This window comes from Archocentrus centrarchus, chromosome 6, assembly GCF_007364275.1.
Source record: "Archocentrus centrarchus isolate MPI-CPG fArcCen1 chromosome 6, fArcCen1, whole genome shotgun sequence".
NCBI lineage: Eukaryota > Metazoa > Chordata > Actinopteri > Cichliformes > Cichlidae > Archocentrus > Archocentrus centrarchus.
This window is the reverse complement of record NC_044351.1, coordinates 29,768,679-29,791,806: the sequence shown is the minus strand read 5'-3', so window position 1 is coordinate 29,791,806 and position 23,128 is coordinate 29,768,679. Positions and strand designations below refer to the sequence as shown.

The following is a 23,128-nucleotide window of genomic DNA, read 5'->3' as shown; positions in this document are numbered from 1 at the left end:
CCCGCAGTGTGCGCCTCACCTCATGCTCCTCTACAACGAGGGTTGTGGTGTTGTGGATCGCTTGGCTTCACCTCGAAGCGAGCAAAAAAGCGGTTCAGCTCCTCTGCCAGCGAGGCGTCACTTTCCGCAGCTGCAAGGTTGGCCCTGTAGTTGGTAAGATGCTGGATTTCCTGCCACACCTGCCTGCTGTGTGGCAGGAAATCCCTCTATCCTCCTCCTGTAATCAGATTTAGCCACTCTGATGCCTCTCTTCAGGTTAGCTCGGGCCGTTCTGTAGACGGTCCTGTCCCCAGACCTGAAGGCGATATTCCTAGCCTTTAGCAGTAGCTGGACCTCCCGAGTCATCCAGGGCTTCTGGTTGGGGAAGACCCGGATGCGTTTTTCCACAGCTACAGTATCTATGCAGTTCTTGATGTAGCACAGTACACTGTCTGTGAATACCTCCAGGTCCTGGTGCTCAAAAACATCCCATTTTGTCCTGTTGAAACAGTCCCGCAGCTGCTGTGAGGCATCCTCGGGCCACGATTTTGATGGTTCTTGTGATGATTGGAACAGTTTTTCTTTAAGTAATTTACCTTACTTAAGTAGTATAAGTAAGGTAAATTATAAAAATGTCTGAAATAAACAGTGAGATGCATAGATACACATGTGACTGTAATGCTAAAAAAAAAAAAAAAGCCAGGCTCTTTACTGACAGTCCAAATAAGATCAGTTCAGCACAAAAAAACAAACAAACAAAAAAAAAACCCATTCCAGTCAGAAATAAAAAAAATAAATAAATAAAATGAAACTAACAAGATTGACAACACGGAGAAAAGACTAGAATGCTATGAGAGCATGAGGGGAACAGAGACAATCTGGCAAAAAACCAAGGAGAACTGAGACACGCATACAGTATGTATTTGTTTGGTAATGGAGGAGGCGGGGGTGGCATAAAGAGTGATAGTACGGTAACTTGCATACGTGAGGGCGGGAACTAGAGTGACAGGGTGTAAGCTTTCAAATGAAACAGGAAAAAAAAGAAAACACACAAGATTAAAGAGTTGTGCCTTTTCTGTTAATTTCTGTTGTTGTTGTTAATAATCTTGCAGTCGCTCAGATTCATAATGTGACCTCAATTTTGAAGACCACTGCAAATGATATTAAATGAATTAATATACAGTACCAGTCATGCATGTGTCCAAACTTTTGACTGGTACTGTATATAATATTGTGTCTTCAGTGGTGTTACTATTATGCTTTTAAGAGAACTGAAGAACTACAATGAATCCACTATCCGTGAACAAAATTTATTAGACATACTGAAAATCAGCATCCTGGGCATACCATACTGCTTTCTCTCCGTCGTCTTTTTTTTTTTTTTTTTTTTTAATACTTCAAATTAAAAGGAGCCCATCTGAAGTGGTATTGACTTCAATAACATGTGGTGGTGCTATGGAATAGAGGGCCAATAAATTATTTCTTAAAAGCCTTAAGCATCCATCATACAGTGAATAAGATTTTCATATCCAGTTTTAAAATCTAAGATGGGCAAATTGCTCTGTAACACTTTCATGTGCTCTTATCTGTGCAACGATCTCTTCACTGCATTCTGCTTTTGAATGTGTGGCTATAATTCACTGCACCATCAAATCGATGTTGGATAACGTGATTTATCGTTGATCGCATTCACACCTGAGAGTAGAAAGGGTTCAGCTCTTTTTCTGTCACTTGATTGTGATTAAAATAAATCCAATTTCTAGTTTTTAGAATCTCCATTGGGCATGCTAAATAACTGAAAATAAGAATTCGTATCACTTGCGTTCATGTGAATATTGTGTCATGTCCACTCTCATAACACACAGTAGACACACTAAAATCACATTTACTCTCCTGTCTTGTCTATGTTCTCCTGCTTCATCTTGACTTTGACACTCTGTCAGTTCCCTGGTGGCAACCAGAGATCTGCCGGCCCCTGCTGATTTCCCTTGGTGTTTGAGAAAGATATAGGAGCTAGCTGTACGCAACAGCACACTGCCCCACAAGCCTACGTGATGAAATCAATCCACATGTGTATCTGGTTTTACTCTCTTTTTTGCTGTCAATTGCGGCTTCTTTTTATGTATGAATTGCTAATCTTTTACCTCAAAGCCCTGCAGTTTCCTTTGCTCTGTTTTTGTGGACTGGGCAAATCATTATTCAGTAACTTGATAGAAATGCATTACACACTGTTTACACTCACTCTGCAATCTCCATATTAATTATGTGACTTTTTTCTTCATGCAGTCTGAGCTGGTGTCATCTAGCAGCACAGCAGATGGGTGCAAGTGATAGCAGTAATGGCAGTCCTGTGCATTCACATCCATATAGCTATCCAATACAGTTAGGATTGATTGAGCTTGGCTCCTGCTGGAGGATAAAGCTGATAAGAGAGGCCAATGACTTTTCACAGACACTACCCACATGGTATCATTGCATGATGTAATACAACAGACATCAGTGTTGGATGTATACCCACTACCACTGCCCTATTATAAAATGCTAGATGTTTATCACAAGCTGATTGATGCTGATGGCTGCGTTGTATCCTGGACTGATGAATGTGTACTGGTTACATGATGCTCATTTGTGTGAGGAATTATGGTATCTGATGAAGACCGTAATCATTGAGAAGGTCAGCTTGCCTCTGACATCAGCACGGAATATGATTGCGTTGCTTTCAAGAGAGCTTCGTTTTCCAGCAGAATGAGAACATAATTCACTGAGATCTGCTCAAGATAACCACTTTAGTCATCGTTTATAACACTCTAATGTTGCTGCCAGTTGGTGTGGCTGTGAGCAAAACTGTGTGTGCACATGTTTGTGATAATGCGTGTTTGTGTGCGTGCTCATTTTTCACGGTGAAGCTTTTGGGGTGTGAAGCGAAACAGAGCATAGGTAATGAGGGAGATGGGATGGTGTAATTATAACGCAGAGGAGGGATTACCAGTTTACTTAACCATTAACAGGTTCACCTTGAAGTGCAAATGCCAGAAGGATAAAATCCACACCTCTTTGCCCTTCATTACCTTCAACTGGACTAAAGACATTTGCTACTAAGCCACTATTACTTAGTGTAGACTTTGCATATTTTCCATTAGCTCTTTTGTGTCTTATTTGAGTAGTTTGGCTAATGCACTGTGGCAAAGTACTGTCGGGTATTAAGGAGAAGCATGAAACGAGATCGATGCTTATGAGCCATGCAACGCAGTGCTGTTATTTAGCACTTATGGGAATGTTTTATTAAATATGTGGGTCAAATAAGAATCAGGAGGGATTTATTGCCAAGAAACACATAAAACTGTAGTGAATATCAAAAATGAAAGGCACCTGCTTCATGTATTTGTTTTATTTTACTTGTTGTCACATTGCTTAAAAAAAAAAGAAAAGAAACCAGAACCATAATCACATCATCATCCTCGAGAATGATTAATTGAGTCAATTAAGAATTATAGCAGAGTATTGCTAAAAATGACAGTTCATCATTTAAATTAATACTTTCAAATACAAAGAAGATGATCCATCATGCTGCCTCACCTTAATGCAATAACACATCACTTATTAGAAAGTGTTGAAGATATAAAAGAGAAAAAAAAGAAACAAAAAGGAGGTATTGAGTTGGTGATATTTTCACCCGACGTGTCTGACTGCATGCCAATGAGAACAACAACATAGAGTATTGGATTGATATGGAGTTAATAGACACTCCTGCCCACACTGGAGAAATGGAAAACACCATTCAGAGACATTCCTTGCATGGTCTATATTTGATTGGGTTTGCGTGTATGTGTGCATGCATGGATACACAAATCTGTGCACTTGATTGTGTACACTTCTGGATGTGTGGATTGAGTGCGTGTCCCCCTGAATTGGTGCGAGTGTATCTCATCACTGAAAGGAGACAGAGATTGAGGGCTGAGGGCGTGTCAAGGATTGCCTCCTATTTTAGCTCAGCTGTGGAGGGCAGGATTTCCATTTTTCTTCCCATTACCAAATAAAGTGCACCCTGCTGTTACAGCTGACACGAGGAAGAAAACACATTAATAGCAAAGGCTAACTTTTTAAGCAGCTGTCATGACAGGAGTGGCTTAAAATGTTGCTTTTTGAGGATTTACTTCCATGATTTTATCATTTTAGGACTCATAAGAATACCAAATTCAATTTGAATTCAATTGATAAAATATATCATGTAGCTAATCTTATGTTAATTGAAGGATATGCAGGCTTTAGAGGTTTTAAGTATTTTAACATAGTTTAACTATTACAACAATATCACAAAATACTGTGTCATGGTTCCAGGTCTTAGACCCAAGGTTCTGAGTTTTTGGACACATTCTGCTTATTTATTTATCCAATTACCTTTTATTTTAGAGTTTGTTAGTTCCATCGGTTTTTTCCCCTCCATGCTTTCCTTCTCTTTTCCTCATTTAATTTCACTTTTATGTTTCCCTGTTTAGTTACTTACTTTCTGTTTTACTTTGCTAGTTAGTTATCTTCTGTGACTCCCATGTGACTATGTTGATTCCATGCACCTGTGTCTCATTTCCTCTCACCTGTGTTCCCATTAGCCTTCAAGGTGTGAGTGTATATATAGTCCTGTCAGTCCTTAGTGTCGCAGCATCTGTTAACTTTCCCTGAGTGTTTCCAGCAAGGTTTTGGATTCTGTTTGCTTTTCTGGTGGACTTCGCATTGTAGGCTTTTACCAGCCAAAATAAGGACTTGCTTTTTGGTTTATTTAGCCTGTCTCCACATCTCTGCATTTGAGTCCTAAACTCTGCGATTCATGACAAATACATTTCACAGTTGGAAAAAGAACAGGTGCAAATAATAAAATGAAATGTAGCTGATTTCCCTTTTTTACGGCTGGAGTTTAACATCCTTCCAAATGTTTACCTGAGATTCATTTCAGGGTTTTTCACCCTTCATGTTTTTGTTAATGCAGTGAAAAATGTGCCCACTGAAAATTAAATCAAATTTATGGAGGGGGGGTTTAAAATGGTCCATTTCCTAGTCACTAGAAAGCAAATTTTACTGTCTTTTTAAATATTTTTTTTTTAATCCCTGTAAAATTCTATCACTTATGACATTAACATTATGCTCCCTTTCTCATACATTTTATATGAGAGAGATATTTGAGCGCTGACTCAACCTTGTTCTTTATTGCCTTCTCCAGGAACCACAGTGATGACAATGACAGCATTTGACGCAGACGACCCCAACACAGATAACGCTGTACTGCGCTACAACATCGTCAGACAGTCTCCAGACAAACCTTCACCGAACATGTTCTACATTGATGCAGAAAGAGGAGACATTGTCACAGTCATATCTCCCACTGTACTTGACAGAGAGGTGGGTTCACTTGGCAAATCCATTTCTGTGTTTGTGGTGTAGCACTCTACACTGAGCGATGATCCTTTCCCAAGTGGGGAAAAAAAAAAAAAACTGTGTGTGTTGTTGCTGGTCAGGATGTTGTCACAAGATTTACACTTGTCACTGGAATTTCTGAAATGAAGCTCCTGCATCCATTCTTTCCCGACATGTCACTAGTGCCGCCAGCGAGCAGACTCAAGAGTCTGTGTACGTGTGTGTGTGTGTGTCATGGAAGCCACTTAGATGTTTGTGTGCACTTTTGTGTGAGGGAGCACCGGTGCGTTCCAGCTAGCAGGCGCGGTAGCCAGATGAGCGTCTTTCCATTTCCCCGTAAAACCAGAGCGAGACAACGGGATGATTGCTTTTCCAGCAGGGTGACGAATGCCAGAACATCGATTGGGTTCGCCGGTGGAAGAGGAATATTAGCTGTTGTCAGACACTTAGTGAATAGTTTAATTGAGGTGATACACACTCATCCGCCGACTCTGGTGGTGTCCAACATGCTGAAAGCTAAAAACCTCCCATCCGGAACTGTTGGAACCATGGTGACTAACTGCCCTGATGAGCCAATCCATGAGCTACAGTAAACTGTTTAATAGAGGCCTAATTGATTAAAAGTAGGATGAAATGAGATGTAATCGATGCATGCGCACTGTTGGCTGCTTTTGTGAGGTGAATGAGAAATTACCCAAGAAGGCTGGTGAGGTTTTTTTTTTCCCTCTGTAATAAGAGGATGAAAGTGAGACTTTGGAAGCATATCATTTCCAGGATATTTCTAAAGATAATGCTCCAGCAGAGTGTAAAAAAAAAACAAAAAAAAACCCAGTACCAATAACAGTACTCCTCCAGTGTCGGCAGCCAAGATTTATTATACCGCTAACAGGATAATATTCGAAAATGCATCTGAATGCTTTTGAAGAAGGCACATAGCCAGAATTTCCCACTTTTTCTCTTCCTTTCAGTTTATTTTCCACAAGTTGTAAACTCCTGAAATTAATAGCACCTTCTTTAAAATAACCAATAACTAAGAGCAAAGTTACTTTTCTCTGTATGTAAAGTAAAATGAAAATAAATTGGAGATATTATTAGTCATATAGCTACAAACCTTGGTGGTTTTTGATACTGCAGTTATCCAGACACATCTTTTTTTTTTTTTCAGTTTTCTTTTTTCTTATTTTTTATTCACACACATATCAGATTTGCACTTGTTTTGACCAACAAGTATTAGAGATTTTTTTATTATCTGTTAAGCAGTTGGAGCTATTTTGAAGTTTGGTGAGACCTGTCAGAACTTAATTTAGAAGGAAGGATTGGAAGGAAGAAGTCAAAAAGGCGTTTTAAGTGTCGAGTGTTTTAAGCAGTGAGTCGGTTTTACGTCTGCATGGAGGAATGTCACAGTCCTTGAAATCTCCTCACTTTTAAATGGGTTCAAAGAAAAAGTGGAATGAGTTTATTCCTCTAATAAAACAGCCATGACTAATCCGTGCACAATATGTGATAGACCTTTTGTGGTATTAACACAAAAAGCCTGAAGCAACATATATGATTGTCTTCATGTTGTATCTAACTCCCCATCTACACACTGCAAAAATGTATAAGTATGCTGGGTTTTTCATAAGGTTTTTCACAAGCATTCTCAGGGTTTTAGAAGTCATCTTGCTGCAGTGCAACATCTTTGTGGATAAAAAAGAATAAAAATAAATAATGCAGCCAGAAAGAGGGCAGATGGAAGGGCAGACAGGATCGCCTCAAAACTGTCCTCATCGAGGTTTGAAGAGATTTACATCCAGCCACTTTAGCACATTGTCATAAATATGACTCCAGCATGACACTGTTCAGTTCCATCTGCCATCCATCTGCCAGTATAGTTTTTAAATACAGCATGTTCTTTGTATGTCTGCAATATTTTGTTTTGTAACAAAGACAAAACGCCAAGGCAAGGAGAAAAATTTTCCCCCTTTGTTCTTCAAATTCCTCAAACATAATTTAGGTGGCGCTGTAAGTGTATTTGGATAGACACCTCACCTGCCCCAGGGAAGCAGAAAGCAATCCGGAGAAAATTGGAAAATCAATTTTGTCACATTGAAATCAGTTTGATTTTCCCTCTAGTGCTTTCTCTGAGGCGTAAAATCCTGTCTTGATATGCACATTTATTCCAGCACTCTCTGTTTTTCTCCTCACTTTATTGTAGACATGTCTCTCCTTGCTGTCTAATATTATTCTGACACGCGAGGTTGTTGGATCAATGGCAGGCTGTAATTTCTGACGACTGGTAATGCTGCAGGGACGAGGCCATTTTCGTAAGTTTGAAAAGATCAAGGAGTGTTTGTATCTTTCACTGGATTTACATGGAAATCGCCCGTTAATGAGTCTGCAATACAAAAATGTCTGTTTTAACCGGCTGTCTTAAAACAAGCAACATTTCTACTCATGAGGTAGGGCTGTGTAGAGTGCAGCTACCACATGTGAGCACTATTCATATGGTACACACACTGGAATTTTCATTTATTTAACTTTTTATCTGCACGTGTCAGTGGATGCTAGGATATAAAGACTGATAATAAGCATGTTCCACCTGCCTTGGTCTTCATGAAGGCGAGCATGTATCAGAGGCAATGTGTGTGATGTTAGATTGCTGATAGTTGATTGTTGATGTGTTTTCTTCCTTTGTGTGATTAAGCATGCGTGTGCGAGTGTTTGTCAGTGAGAATATCTTGGATATGCTTAAATTAATATAATATCTGTTCAGAGAAAACAAAACACCTTGCGAGATAGTGGCGCTTCATGCTGAGCACATCTTCCTGCTGATCCTTCATCCTGCACACACAAAAAAAAAATAATCTCACTATCTCATTTATCAGTCTAACCTTAGTTTCATCAGTCAGCTGTGCTTTCATGCACCACCTCCCATTGTCACAACCGTACCGCAGCACATCATTTTTAAAGGCTCGTGAAGTGAAAGAGCAGAAATGTGAATCAGAACAGGAGTGAAGAAACCCACAAAGGTGGAGGACGGCAGGGGGGGGGGGGGGGGGGGGGGGGGGCACTGAAATTTCCCTCTGTCTTCAAAATCACACGGCTGCTCTGAATTTTAAATCAGGTGTTTCATTTTGCATCAAACTATATACAGCTGCTTGCAAGTCTGACCTACTGACCATGGAGACCAACTTTCTGTCTTAAAACTATAATTCACAGCATATACATTATATATTAAAAAAAACTGTTCATCAATATGTGGTCATAATAAAACACTGATATTGAAAATAAAATGCTTCAATTTACTGGACAGAGCTTTTTCATACCGATAAAGTCCAAATAAAAGGGATTTGCAATATTATCTCACTTTATATAACATGCTGTTATATGAATGTAGATAAACTGTTTGTGGGATTTTGTGCTATGTTAAATGTCTTTGTGCACACTGAGTGATGCTGAATAAACCGAGCTAATCATGCTAGTCAGGAGAGGTGCATGTCAAGCAGTGGCATAGGCAAATGAATCTGGCAACATATTGGATATATCTGAGGAAATATTTTGAGGTGGATGATCACTGACTGGTGCATTTCTGGTATAGTCTTATTCATACTGTGTCACAATGAATAGCATTTGAACAGTCTATGTAGAGATGTGCTTACACAATCTTAAAGATGTCCTTATTACAGACACACAAATGAGAAGGGTTTCCAATGTTTTTAGCTTGAACTTGTAGCAGAATATGTTTGTTACGGGACAGTCATAGAATGATCACATTTCCTAGACATGCGCAATTACGCACACATCTGTCTGTGTCACACACCAGTCATTCTAATCTCTTATGGTCTATGGAGTGTCTGTATGGGGGGGCTGGCTGTAACCAGAGAGGACAGACTGCTAATGGCAGTGTGACTTTCCGACTCCGTAATGCTCCGGCCAACCTGGGAGCTGTCACTGCTCACGATGGCCAATCGATAGAGTTGACTGACCCCTTCGGCCCCCCCCCCTCTGTGTCTTACAAACATGAATTACACGGTGGTGAAGAGGATGTCTGGTTGCGTGTATGTGTATGTGTTTACCACAGAATTGTGATATTTAAAGTCATATAGATTAAACTAAAGCACATCTTAACAATTAGTCGAACTTCAATTTTAAAAGTACTTTTGAAAACCTGAAAGCAACAGTCCAAAATCATTTTTATCTGTAATCTCTTCTACTGTCATTAAATTACATAAAATTTAGTCTCTGCTGGGAGGATGTTTAATCTTATAATCTTTATAATCTTTGTTGAGGTGCATGCATCATCTGTTGACAAATCATCTTTGGTTGTATGCTGTGTATATTAAGGACTGAAATTGCAGCCTGTGCTGTTAATGTGTTTACATGACATTATTCACTCTGTTATGCTTAACTAGTACAAATCCAGAGTGACAGGTAAATGGATGCGCACGCTTATCCCTGATCAGCACAGAAAGCTATGGTGGCTGTAAGTAAAGTGACCTGGTGTTTGTTTAGTGCGACCTTGGCAGCACGCTTCCTGACAGCGTTCAGCTGATAAGAAAGCTTATCCTGTCTAATGGCTTATTTGGCTCTGTGGCTGGAGTGGCTACATGCCTGTGTGTTGCGATGGATGAAACCTGAAACTTTGGCAGGTTCCACTTTAAGGGAAAACTGCATTCATTTTCTCCATTGTCACTGCTGTGATCTCCTGCACTCCCCACACCCCATTGCTCCTTTTCCCCCTACGCTGTCATGTTCATCACATTGTTTTCTTGGTTATTTTCATTTTGTGTTATTTTCTCCCCGTCTTCCCGCCTTACTGTCTATCTTCTTTTTTTTTTCCATCAGACTTGCCTCCCCTTCTCTGTCAACACTTCACTGTGGACATCCAATTACTCGCAGGTCATAGCATAGTGATTCCATTCAGAGCAGCACCATTCAGCGCAGGCCTCAAACAGCCATTCAAATTACATCCTTGGCCGCCTTCAGAGTTGCCACTCTGCAAAATGTTGTTTTCAAACATTTCTGGGGCCACCACCTAATCTGATCCCCCAAACATAATTGAATGTCAGTCGTCACATAAAGATGCTTTCCTCTCTTCAATTAGCATCTCGTTTCCTCGTGTCACAGTAACGAGACAAAGCAGACAGAGAAATATTTACTCCTCCCAGGTAGAGGCCGGAGAGAGTTATTATATTATGTCATTTATATGCAAATAATACAGCACAGGGAACACATTGATAAGATTTCATTACAGCAGATTTGATGTACACTTCAGTTTATAAACTCCCTTTCATTCTCCTATTATCATCTGGAGATTGGAAAGGTGTGAGTAGATGAGCTGAACAGAGAGAGATGCAGGATGGTATGGACTGAAGCATAGGTTCTCAGAGTGGATAAGAGGTAGAGAGGGCATGGAAACGCAAGCTCTCCATCATCGTGAAGAGGTTCAGCCCTTTTCATGGCGTAGCCGGCAAGAAAGACGTGTGCTCAGAAAGTTCTGACTCAATATCTGCTAAGAGATGCGACTTAATGGAGAAATAAGAATGGGCGAAAGCTAATGTGAGTGGCAGAATGGAGAACAAATTTAGAAGCGTCATAGTGATCTTATTCATAGCAACAACAATGAATACAAGGCACTTTGTATTCACTTCTTACTGAAATGTTTTCTGAGGCTGTCTGTAGCCACAAGCTTTCAGAGATTTGTGGAAGTAACTTAGAGTTACAGAAGTGTATATCTGAGAAAACCGGCCTGAGAATAAAGAATGGAATGAACTGCAGCCAGTTCGGACTACAGGTAATGTGAAATATATTCATAGGTCTTTGCATTCCCCTGTTAAATCCCTGTTGCATCCTTTCTGAAGCAAGTTTCAGTTTGAACTTAAATAGCTCCGAGGCTTCTGAGGTGCGTGGGTGGTAGCTTTTTACTGGCTAAATTGATAGTTTTTTTGTTTTTTTTTCATGACTAATATACTGATCTTTTGAGACTGATTTGTGCTCCTAATCTAATCAAGCTGAAGCAGCCCTGTGTTTGCCAGCTTTAATGTGTGTCTGTATGCGAGCATCGCTGACCTTCAGTATCTGAAATTAATTCACATCAGGACCGCATTAAGAGTGGCGATAACCTGGAAGATGGTACACAATATATTTCTTATTTGCTGTTTGTTCTCAGTGTGCGTTTTAACACCCTTAAGGTGAGCACAGAGACGCCTTCATTCTTCAACAGATGAAGGAGAAAACAAGCTTAGCACATAGCTCACTCTTCAGAGTAAAGGTCAGACATTCAATGAAATAACAATTAGCAAAACAGACTTTGGATTGGAGGGGAACTCTTTCTTGACACATATGGATGGAGTGCTACAATTCTGCTTTCCTACCTTCAAATTTCTTTTTTTCTCTGAGCTAACATACATAGGGTAAAAGGTATCTGTGGAATTTACATGAATTCATATTAGATAAAGTGTTGTTATGACTAGTGTTTTGCACTTAGTGGTATCTGGCTTATTATAACCACTACCCAAGTCCTTATTTCTAAGTACTGTCTGTATTTATGTATTCAAATATTTATTTACTTACCCATTTCACCTATTTTTATTATATCATATACATGTTTTACATTTGTTTTTCCCCCTATATTTTTATTTAAGTAGCTTAAAGTCTTAAAGAAGGCACATTTTGCTTGTGATGCAGCAAGAAGTCAAAACCAATTACAATCACACTGGCTCACACATAAACGATGGCTTTAACTGAGAAAAGAAGTCGAGAAAAGAAAGTGAAACACACAAGTACATTACCAGGAGATCCCATAATAAAGAATGTTACTGCAGTGTCTCCGATGGCCAGTAGCCAGAGTTCTGGCAGCTGTAATCAATACAATGTAGTTGGTGTGAACCCAACCACCTCAGTCTCTCTTGTTCTTCCCTGAAATGAACAAGGTGAACACCATTCACAGGCATTGATGAAATACAGCACCCCTACTTTCCGACTTCATCTCAACCCTTCCTCTCTTCAGCCTCCTCCTCTTCCTGCCTTCTCCCACTCCTCTATCACGCCTCTGTCCAGTTGCATTAGTGAGGAAATGAGATTCCCCCTAATTAATTAGATCTCTGAGTGCTAAAGATGAAGATTACACCCCAATGAAGGTTAGAGGTGTCAATCACAGATTTTTTTTTCTTTTTTTCCAAGCTGAGCGTTCCTCAAGATAAATTGAGCCCCCTGGGCATTGCGGGTAAAAATGCACGTTGTTAATCTTTATTTTTTTTCTCTCTTGCTTTAATTGAGTCTTACAGACAGTACTCAATGGAAGTCTGGGACCAGAACAACAAGTTAGAGAATTATATTCCCCCTGACGAGCAGAGAAGAGAGGCACATTTTGAAGAGATGAGAGAGGGAAAATGAAAATAAGACAGATGAAGGTGAAAAATTGGATCATTAAGATACTAAGAGGGCGGAACAATGGAAACTAATAAGACAGGACAAAGAGAGAGAGGGAAGTGGGAGACAGTCCAAATTATTCCATATTAAAATAATGTTTAAACATGCAATGAGACATATCCATCATTCCAGGTAATTATTAATATTTTCTGTTTAGAGTTTTTCTTCTTTTACTGTCTTTAAAATAAAGGTAATCTGGATAATATCACTAAACATTAACAGTTTAACCAATTCTGATTTTGTTCTCTGATAACAGAAAAAAACTGCATAATTGGGTTTTCTTATCAGCATGTACTATGACAGCATAAGCTCCTTCTCTGTCTTTGGTTTGCAGGACAGCAATGCCTTACTGCTGCATACATTCAGTAATCTGCTTGCCATCCCAGAGTGCTGTAATAACTCTTCAAATATCCATAATTTATGCTCAATGAGTCACGGGGGTAGAGACACTGCAGCAACACAATCTGTTCATATTCTGAAACGTTTGAAGATGGTAGATGACTGCTGAAGAACACACAGGAAAAGGGAAATCGTCATCATAACGGGGCATCTAATGGCACCCAGTGGGACACCTAATTTTAAATATGAACAGTATTGCACAGTGTCTTCTTTTGTGGGACCTTTTCTTGAGAGTTCACAATCCTGCAGTTTCTATAGTGTTGCTACTAAAAGGTTGGGTAATATCACACGTCATCAAGATCTCGCTATAATTTGTTAGCACCACCTGGAACGAGTAATGCTAGTGAAATGCCTTATTATGTTAATTGATACATATTTTTTTAAAGTAGGTGTAAAAAGTTGGACGTGTCTATAATAGAATATATCTATTTGGCACCACTAACTGTTAGTGTCATGACTGCGATTTTGCGAGATTTAAAATTGCACAATTTCCATTAAACAAACAAAGCTGAAGTGGCAGTAGGTGCTAAATATTAGCAGAGCACAAATGTTGGTTCATTCAAATTACTATGCAGGGGGTGCAGGGGGGGGAAAAAACACAAGACCTTTTTAAAATTCAAAAGTAATCTGTGAGCGTGGAGTGGATTCTGACTTTTCCTGAGTCCTAAGGAGGTACTGAAAGGGCAGCAGAGAAGAGGAAGTAGGAAAGGACAGTGGGGTGAGAACTGTGAATGGATAGATGAAGGAGAATGACAAGAAGAGTGAGGCATGCAGGTGAAAGGCTGAATAATTAGGACGAGACAACTGCTTGCTGCTTGGAGGAAAATGTCTCTGCTAAGTGGAAGTGAGGGCTTCAGTAATGTCAGAGAGGTTCTGGTGACGCTACACTGTCATTATGCTTAGAGAGGGCATCAGCACTCTTACCTCCCTCTTGATGGCTCTTTCTCTACCTTCTGACTTTCTCTTTTTGTCTGTGCTCAGTGTCATTTCATCCACTGGCTGCCTGCCCTCACTCCCTCTCCTTCACCCCTTATTTTTTTTTTCCCCATCCTCATTGACCTCAGGATAAAGAGTATTTGTCAACAGCTCTTACTCTTCATTGAACCTCCACCTTACAATAGCACTTCAAGCGCGAATTAATTTTGCCCTGTCTCCATGAAGGCGCATTGATTGGAAAAGTTTGTTGTTGTGTCCTGAGTACTTTTTATTGCCCCCTTTCCCATACTAGTTTCTCTTGCTGATGAAAGTTAGCTTAGTTTATTGCCTTGTTAAACCAGAAACAATACAGTCGGGGCACATCTCCCTTTAGGTATCAGTCAACACAGCCACAGGGTAAAGATCACTAAAGATCAGTGTATAGATCACCATACCATAGAAACTTATCCTGTCGCACAAACTACAGCAGGGATTTGTGTTGTACTGTAAAAGAGAAAATAAGCAGCTGAAATTGTAATTAACACAAATTGTGCCATATGTGCCGAGGCCATACAGTAATTCTCCTTGTGGAGCATAGCAGTGGGATTCTGTAAATGGTCTAATTTTGTTAAGCCCAGTACCTACTGAATCTCAAACAAGGGGTTTAACTTCTGCCTTGCCATTTTCCAATTAATCTAGTTTAATCTATCTGTAGCCAGTCTGAGTCAGAGCTGAACTGAATGGATGCAAAGTAGCATCATCTACTGTATCTAGCTTTCTCTCATGCTCTCTCTCTCTCTGGCTTCAGAAGTCCTGTTCTCCCTGGACATAAAGACAAAGGAAGCAGTGGTTTATTTGTCTTTATTTAATGTATGTGCTTGCAGTGTACTCAGCAGAATCATTTTTTATATCTCTATTATATGATAAAATGCTTGAATTTAATCAAATGCAATTTTCTTTGATGTTCACAAAAAAGTTCAACTTTTCCCAGTAAAATCATGTACCTGTTACCCACTTCAAGGCAGTGTCCTTGTGCGGCCATAAACTGCTCCCAGTGCTCCTGCTATGTTTCCATTTTCAAAACTCACACAGTAAGCAAAGATCAAATTCTGTGTCAAACTGACCCGACCTCCGTGTCGAGAATCCTCAGTGGGCATAAAAGTTTTGTCTGTGACCCAGACGCCAAACAGCAGTTTTGGGAGGGGCCTGCAGTCTCCAGATCCAAAGAGGTGAGGAATGTAAAAATGAAACGTATGCTTCGGACTGTCAACATTCAACTGTCAAGTTCCACTACAATGTCATGAGTCATCTGAGGGAGAACATTTGATTCCAACAACCTGAAATTTAGTATGTAGCACACTGCCCACATTTTTTTTTTGTTTTTGCAACACCAGTGCCATTGTCATTGCCACCAACCCTGCAACCTCTTCCTTTTCCCCGAAGTGAGATTCAAGGTGATGAGATGCCTTTTTGACCCAGTGGATACTGTCCACTTTGTAAAGAGTGCCAGGAGGGGCACTACTGTACCTTGATGTGGATAAAAGCCAAATTGAGCAGAATTTTCTGCCTTTTCCAGTAACTGAACTATTCAGTTGCACTTTGCTAACTAGATACTAGCTTCCTGCTTTATACTGATTTTGCATTGATTCTGAGAGTCAGAATTTTCTTATATAACTCTATCTAGCATCAAACAAGTATATTTTTCTAAACAGTGCACTGTTCCTTGATGTTTAATGGCTTTGCTTGTGTATCATGCTACAGTACTGCATGGTGTAAACATTTCCATTTTATTTTGCTATGTTCCAGTGAGTATAAACTCTTTTCACTTGGGGCTCAGAAGACATTCTGAATACTGTGAATATAATGGCATATTTTAAAGGGCAAGTGAGACCAGAAGCACAGAGAGAAAGACCTCCAGGTCTCTCTGAAAGCTGGAGATACAGTATCCCATAGCTCGGCAAGCGTGTGGTGTCACACGACAGCCACACATTGACGCAGTCACCACAGAAATGATGTTTAATGTTCAGTGAAATGAAGTGCAAAAAAGTTTGCATGGATGCCAAAGCCTACTGTAGCCATCAGGGAGTTGGTCTAGGTTCAGGCAGTGACCTGTATAGTCTAGTGTGCACCTGATAAGTCTTGTGGCCTCTGGGCCATAAAGATAAGCAGTGCTATGTCAGAAAAATAAGAATGCAAGTCACTCACAAACTCTATTTACAAATTTATGGTCAGCCAAAACACAGGCTGGCACACACAGACACACCTACACATAAATCATACCTTGGCCTTTATGAATGTATTTCCCCACCTTTCTGTTTTTTTAAAATCTGTTGACCTGCATTATCACGGAGTGGCACTTAAATCAAAAAAGGAGTGAAACAAAGGAATGTGTAAAGATGAAAAAGAACAGCAATGCGCTGTATGTATCCTATGTACGAGTATACTATAGTGTGGTCAATGGTTTTGCCCAAAGCAGTTAGTTAAAATCAGTCTTCACAACCAATGAGAAACACATTCTGAGACGCTTACAAAGTCATGCACGAGCAAGAATCTCTCTCTCAGAGAGAGGGATCACTCTTCTACTGAAGTGCCAGCTCCAGCATCCTCCACTGTCTTTTTTTTTTTTTCTTGACACTCAGTCCCATCCAGTCCCTGCACCAACTCAGTGTTATGTTGATGCATGGGTTTTGTAGCCACTCCTGTGATGACAGGCAAAGTTGAAGCCATCAGGTTAAAAGCAACTGGGTGGGCTGAGGGTCTTCTGCTCTAAGTGGAAAGTTTCATTTTGCACTTTTACCACTGGCCCGTTGACTTCCTGAGGGACATTCCAGGTCACTCAGTTTCTTTCCTTTCCTTCTGATTAAGATCACCACAAGAATTGGTACAATGAAATTCATACACACGCCTTTGCCAACATTTTTGGTTTTAGATACTTTTAGATGCCGTTAGGCTTAGTTGGGATGGTCCTCTTGATGTCATTTGATGAGTAAAAAATTGTGGTTCACCAAAACAGATGGTAAAAAAGAAAAATCATTTAAAACAGTTTCTGCTGTTTATTATTAAAAGAAACCCATCCTGTAAAATCTTCAGTGGTGCACCCTAACCAAATTGCTTTCTCAAAACTGGCATAGTGCACATTCCTGCCTGGGAAGTGACACATCAAGTGTAAGAATTTCCTTGCCATCTTCAGTAGAATTGTAAAATATAAAAAGATTTCTCCTTTACAAAAAAGAAAATATATTTTTGTCAGAAATGTTTGATATGATTAATCCTGACTGAAGAGTAGTAGTCTCAAAGCTGCAAAAGCTATTACAAAGATCAAACCTTAATTTCCCGTGGAATTACCACCAACGACTTTCAGCAACTGTCCTATGATTCGTATCAGCCTGTGTATTGCTTACAGAGTGAACTGCTATGTGACAAAATTTCCCTTAGATCTCTCTTAGTCATTGATAGCAAAACATATGTATGAAAGAGGGAAGCAAATTTAGTTGAAAATATGGCAATCTGTCAAAATTATCAGGTAGGAGACCACAGAATATCAGCGTTTTAGTTTGGCACAGACACTTTTTTGTATGTGTGTGTTGTGTCTTTTATGCTGAAGTGGGAGGATAGGCTTGAAATGAGTGTGCCTTCGACGATCAAACATTGCAGTATTGCAGTTTTGGTGTCAAGGATTAGGGAGATTTGAACAGATCCTATTCAAAAGCTTACATACTTTTTGAGGATAATGCTGACTTAGACTTTGATATAAATCCCTCAAAAAAAGAAAGAAGCACAACATTTGTATTTGAACTATATAATATACGTGTAGCTTCTGTCTGAATAATTGTCATCCAGTACCGAGATGACAATGTACTCTGAAGTACTGAGTGAAAAGGAGTGGGCTCAGTTAGAAATAGGAGGCAGGACTAGATGCCCCACTTCAAAGGTCTGACTCAACCGAGATTTACTGTAGGAAGCTTTTCTTTTTTTTTTTTAAACCAAAGTTATCTGGTGGATGTATTAAGGCATTCAGATAAGATGGATATTTCTGAGAAATGGCCTAACGGCAACAAATAAATCACTGACAGAATGTTTGATGAATGTTTAACAAATTGCTCAAGTGAAATCTAAAGCTGTAGTCATCCTCCTTTACAGAAATAGTTTAAAATCTATATACACAGATTCTGTTTATTGTAATGAATACATTTACAGTGAACAATCAATTGGGGTCATTGCACACAACACTGCAATTGATCTTTGCATAAGTGTCACCGCACCATTGTCTTTGTCAATGGTCAAATTACTCTAAGCTTGCAACAGAATTTGATGTTGACCTTGGTCACACTAATTAAGGAACAGAAGAGACATGTGCTCCATGAACTAGAACTCATGAGAATGTTTTCATTTTGTCTCCACTGTGGGTGGAATTACCGTCTGTCGTTTGGATTTAAATGTCACCAGAATTAAGTAAAGGTTGGGCACTCAGGAGGCTATTTTTAGTCAAGTCAGTCATTTTTGTCACCATATCTTCACAGCCAAACTGTGACAGTTCCTAAAAAGTGTCCAGTTTAGATATAGAGTAACAGAGATGTGCACTGGCACTCTAGATGTTTTATTTGTTTTATGATAATTCAGTGGAGGAAACTTGAACAAGCGCCACTTTGGGTAAACTTTAGTGTCATATCACCTTGTGGGATAGGTTGCTGGTCAAAACAAGTTATAGGATCTGAAAGATTGTAGACTGTATTTGCTCAAGGTATTAAAACCAAGGTAATGCTGAATGAGTGACCACTATGCATGTATACAAATATGTGGTTTTCAAGTTTAACTTGCTAATGCCACGAGCACAATGCCCAGTATTGATACTCATGTCATAAAACTAGGATTTCCCTAGGTGGTTTCATGACTGTATGAATCTTAGCTAGTGCTATACAGTCAGTCCAGATGGGAATATATCATTTGAAAAATCAAAGCCCAACACATATCATGGATCTAGATACCTGCACAATTGGTGTTTTAGCCTGCAGTGTTAATGGTAACAGGAGAAAGTTGGTCCATTAGAGAAGTCATAGTAACCCTCAACCATCACAGCTTTGCTCCAGGCGACCAAACCGAGCCAAAAATACAACCATGGTCCAGACTGGCAATGTTGCTGTGACCACCAGCAGTCTTACAAGTTAACACTGGTCACTAAGTAGCTGTCATCTACAAAAATACATGGTACCTTCCAGTACTTCCTGATTGTTGTCGTGTTGAGAACAAAGCAAGCCATTTAGACTTCATGACGCCAAAAGGTCCCATAATGGCCCCATAATGTTTCATAACAAGGGAACAGATCATTGCTAAAAAGCACTTTTAAAGTGTTTCTGCTACTTTATGTCATAGACATTAAATTGGGGGAGTTTTGCTATTGAAACTATTACATATTCCTTGATTATTAATAGTCAAAGGTGGCCATAGAAAATATTCTACATACAGATTGTAGATTTGCTTTATACTGTGACACCTAGGGTGGGTGTAAAACTGATTTGGCTGCCAGTTTTTAACAGTACTTAAATGTGCTTTTCCAACATTGAAAACATCATGCATTTATCTCATGTACTAAGCCATGAGGGATCAAAAATGCTGGAAAAAACACAGATTTCTGGGAATTTTAGAAACGGCTGTTCAGCAGTGGCACCTTTCATCGTCACTCTCAGGATTCCACTCAACATTTGTTTTGATAGATCCATACAACTGTAGGATGCTCTGCAACATAATAACACTTTGGTAACTCTGAATTTTAGCAGATTTTGGTGGATTAAGTATAAAATTGAAAAGAAAAAATAAATAAATAATGTCAGTCTGATTGGTCAGAGAGAGCTGACTCTCTCTGACTTATTCTTGATCATAATCACAGCATTCCACTTGAAGGGTTAAAATCCTGAGGCTGAAGCTATTTTAGGGCAGCCTGATTCTGAATATTGATGAGTCAGATTGCCAGTGGTTGGGAAAAATCAATCCAGTTGAAGAATGGAAGTGTCGGAGCTGCTGTGGCTGTGGCCAAGTTGTTGTGCTGCTTCTTAGAAGGCAGACGTGAGAAGCCTTCCTAAATACATATCTGGCTGTATCTGTATTCCCCGCCTGCACCCACCAGATGCTGATGGACCCTCAGAGTTGGGCAGATTTACATGCTGGTGAATCCGAACAGGTGACTGCAAAATAAAGCATGGCAAGTCAACAGCTTGTTGAAGACAGTGCTGCGCTTAAAGGGATCACTATCAAAGAAATAGACTACTACCTTGTGAACATCAAATTATATGAAATAAGTGTCTTTGTCCAGCAGTGATAGAAGTCTGAAACCAATGCAGGTACCACATAGTCCATTACGGTCACACAACCCATTACTGTCATACTTAGCTATGTGAGTGTGTGTTAAAAATGTGTGTGCAAGCTACTTAACTACAGTCTGTGCTGTAAGCAAAATCATAAACCCATATGCTTGCCATGACACAAATCATTCTCTTTACCTTTAGCAGATTGTAGCTGTTGCTCATTGTGCATTAGTCTGAACATGACATCCGTATGTGTGTGTGTGTGTATGTGTGTGTGTGTGTGTTACAAAGAAAGTAGCTAGCTAGTTCATAAAACTCCTGGAAGCAGTTCCAAGCAGTACTATCAGGAAAGAATGCAAATTAAGCTGCATTTGTGTTCTCTGTTTCAAAATTTGAAATCACTAATCTGCTCATCATTCACTTCTTTTATGAACAGGAAGCTTAATGACTGCTCAGCAGGAGTCAGGTGGCCTTCTCTTTGTTAATTTCTCCACAGAATGAACAGTGTTGTTATAATAAATGACTGTTTAAAGCCAACCTCCCATCCATCCCAATCTTAATGAAATAAATTTGTCTTTTTTCTTTTTTTCCCACATATTTTTTCCAGTGCAGCAACACAGAGCTTAACATTCAGTTATGATCTTTTATCACATTATCTCAGTATAAACCTGCATCTCCATGCCACGTACTAAACTGCTAAGTAGCATATTTAAAATTTTAAACTCATTGCTATCTGATTGCATATACTGGTCTCTTTTCTCTGAGTCTAATACAATTGTGGACATTTGTTGCCAGCTCGAAGAACCAGCACCACTTAGCTAAAATAATGACAACTTCTAACTCAGTTTAATTCATTAGCATGGCTTCTTATGTTTTCACTGACTTGTCACTTGAATTTGCATGTATTTAGGTGAGGAAATAGAGTGGAATGAGATGCCGGCATCACTATGCATGAGTCTCATTAAAGATGCACTCATCAACTCTACATTTTATTTGGATTCCCTTTGCAGTAGTACAAATCACTGGTAATCAACTGTGGTGACATTTTCCAGCAATTATAAGCAAGCTGTCCTCATTTCAGCAGGCACTGGGAGACGGATCACTCCATTTGCCCCACAGTGCCAATGTGACAACACTTTTGTCCCACGAGAGATAAGGACATTTAATCTGAGAAAAGCAAGAAAGCCATGAAGAATGTTTACAACATGGAATGGGTCATTTTTTCTAAATAAACTGCATTTTGCTATTATTTTCACATGAAATGTCCTCACAGAAACCATAATGCCATGGTACTTTCCCAAAAATAGATGAAGAGTTCAGTAGGTGGGATTTAATTAAAAAGAGGTAATAAAAGCGGTCCTAGTTTATTTTCTAAAGTACAGGAACAGGTCAATTTAGTGCCTAAAGTAAATATTTGGCAGCGTAGAAACTGAACCCAGTTAAGATATGCGCTATATTGCCAAAAGTATTCGCTCATCTGCCTTCACATGCATATGAACTCAAGTTCATCTGCCTTCACATGCATATGAACTTGAGTTACGTCAGCCCACCCTTTGCCACTACAGTATAACAGCTTTAACTCTTCTGGGAAGGCTTTCCACAAGATTTAGGAGTGTGTTTGTGGAAATTTTTGGCCATGCTTCCAGAAGCACATTTGTGAAGTCAGACACTGATGTTATATGAGAAGGCCTGGCTCGCAGTCTCCACTCTAATTCATCCCAAAGGTGTTCTGTCTGGTTGAAGTCAGGACTCAGTGCAGGCCAGTCAAGTTCTTATATGCAAAAAAAATCGCTCATCCATGTCTTCACGGACCTTGCTTTGTCATATTTAAACAGGAAGGGGCCATCCCCAAACTTTTCCCACAAAGTTGGGAGCATGAAATTGTCCAAAATGTCTTGGTATGCTGAAGCATTAAGAGTTCCTTTCTCTGGAACTAAGGGGCCGAGCTCCTGAAAAACAACCCCACACCATACAGTAATGCCCCTCCACCAAACTTTACACCTGACCCAGTGCAGTGAGTTCCCCCCTCAGTTCTGTTCTCCTGGCAACCACCAAACCCAGACTCTTCCATTGGATTGCCAGACAGAGGTGTGATTCATTACTCCAGACAATACGTCTCCACTTCTCTAGAGTTCAGTGGCAGCGTGCTTTACACCACTGCATCCAACACTTTGCATTGCACTTGGTGATGTAAAGCTTGGATGCAGCTGCTCAGCCATGGAAACCCATTCCATGAAGCTCTCTATGCACTGTTCTGAGCTAATCTGAAGGCCGCGTGAAGTTTGGAGGTCTGTAGCGATTGACTCTCTGCGCACTGTGTGCCTCAGCATCCGCTGATCCTGCTCTGTAATTTCACGTGGCCTACCACTTTGTGGCTGAGTTACTGTCACTCCCAATCACTTCCACTTAGTTATAAATCTACAGTTGACGTATTTAGTGGTGAGAACATATTTAGTGGTGAGAAAATGTCATGACTGTACTTTTTGCACAGGTAGCAGCTTATCACATTACCACGCTGAGAGCTCCCATTTTTTCACAAATGTTTGTAGAAGCAGTCTGCATGCCTAGGTGCTTGATTTTATACACCTGTGGCCATGGAAGTGTGATTCAGTAATTTGGATGGGTGAGTGAATGCTTTTGGAAATATAGAGTATGTGTGTGTTTAAAGTATCTAACTGTTAAAAAACAAAAAACAATTCAATCAACTGTGTCCTGCA

General features: G+C 39.8%; 1 protein-coding gene across 1 annotated transcript in view; it reads left to right on the top strand.

Annotated features, from left to right (window-relative positions):
- cdh13 (cadherin 13, H-cadherin (heart)) overlaps positions 1-23,128 on the top strand; it is a 367,414-nt gene that overhangs the window by 242,293 nt on the left and 101,993 nt on the right. Inside the window, exon 8 of the mRNA XM_030732385.1 lies at positions 5,192-5,370. Within this exon, the coding sequence (XP_030588245.1) occupies positions 5,192-5,370 (179 nt within the window). The remainder of the gene's footprint in view (positions 1-5,191; positions 5,371-23,128) is intronic.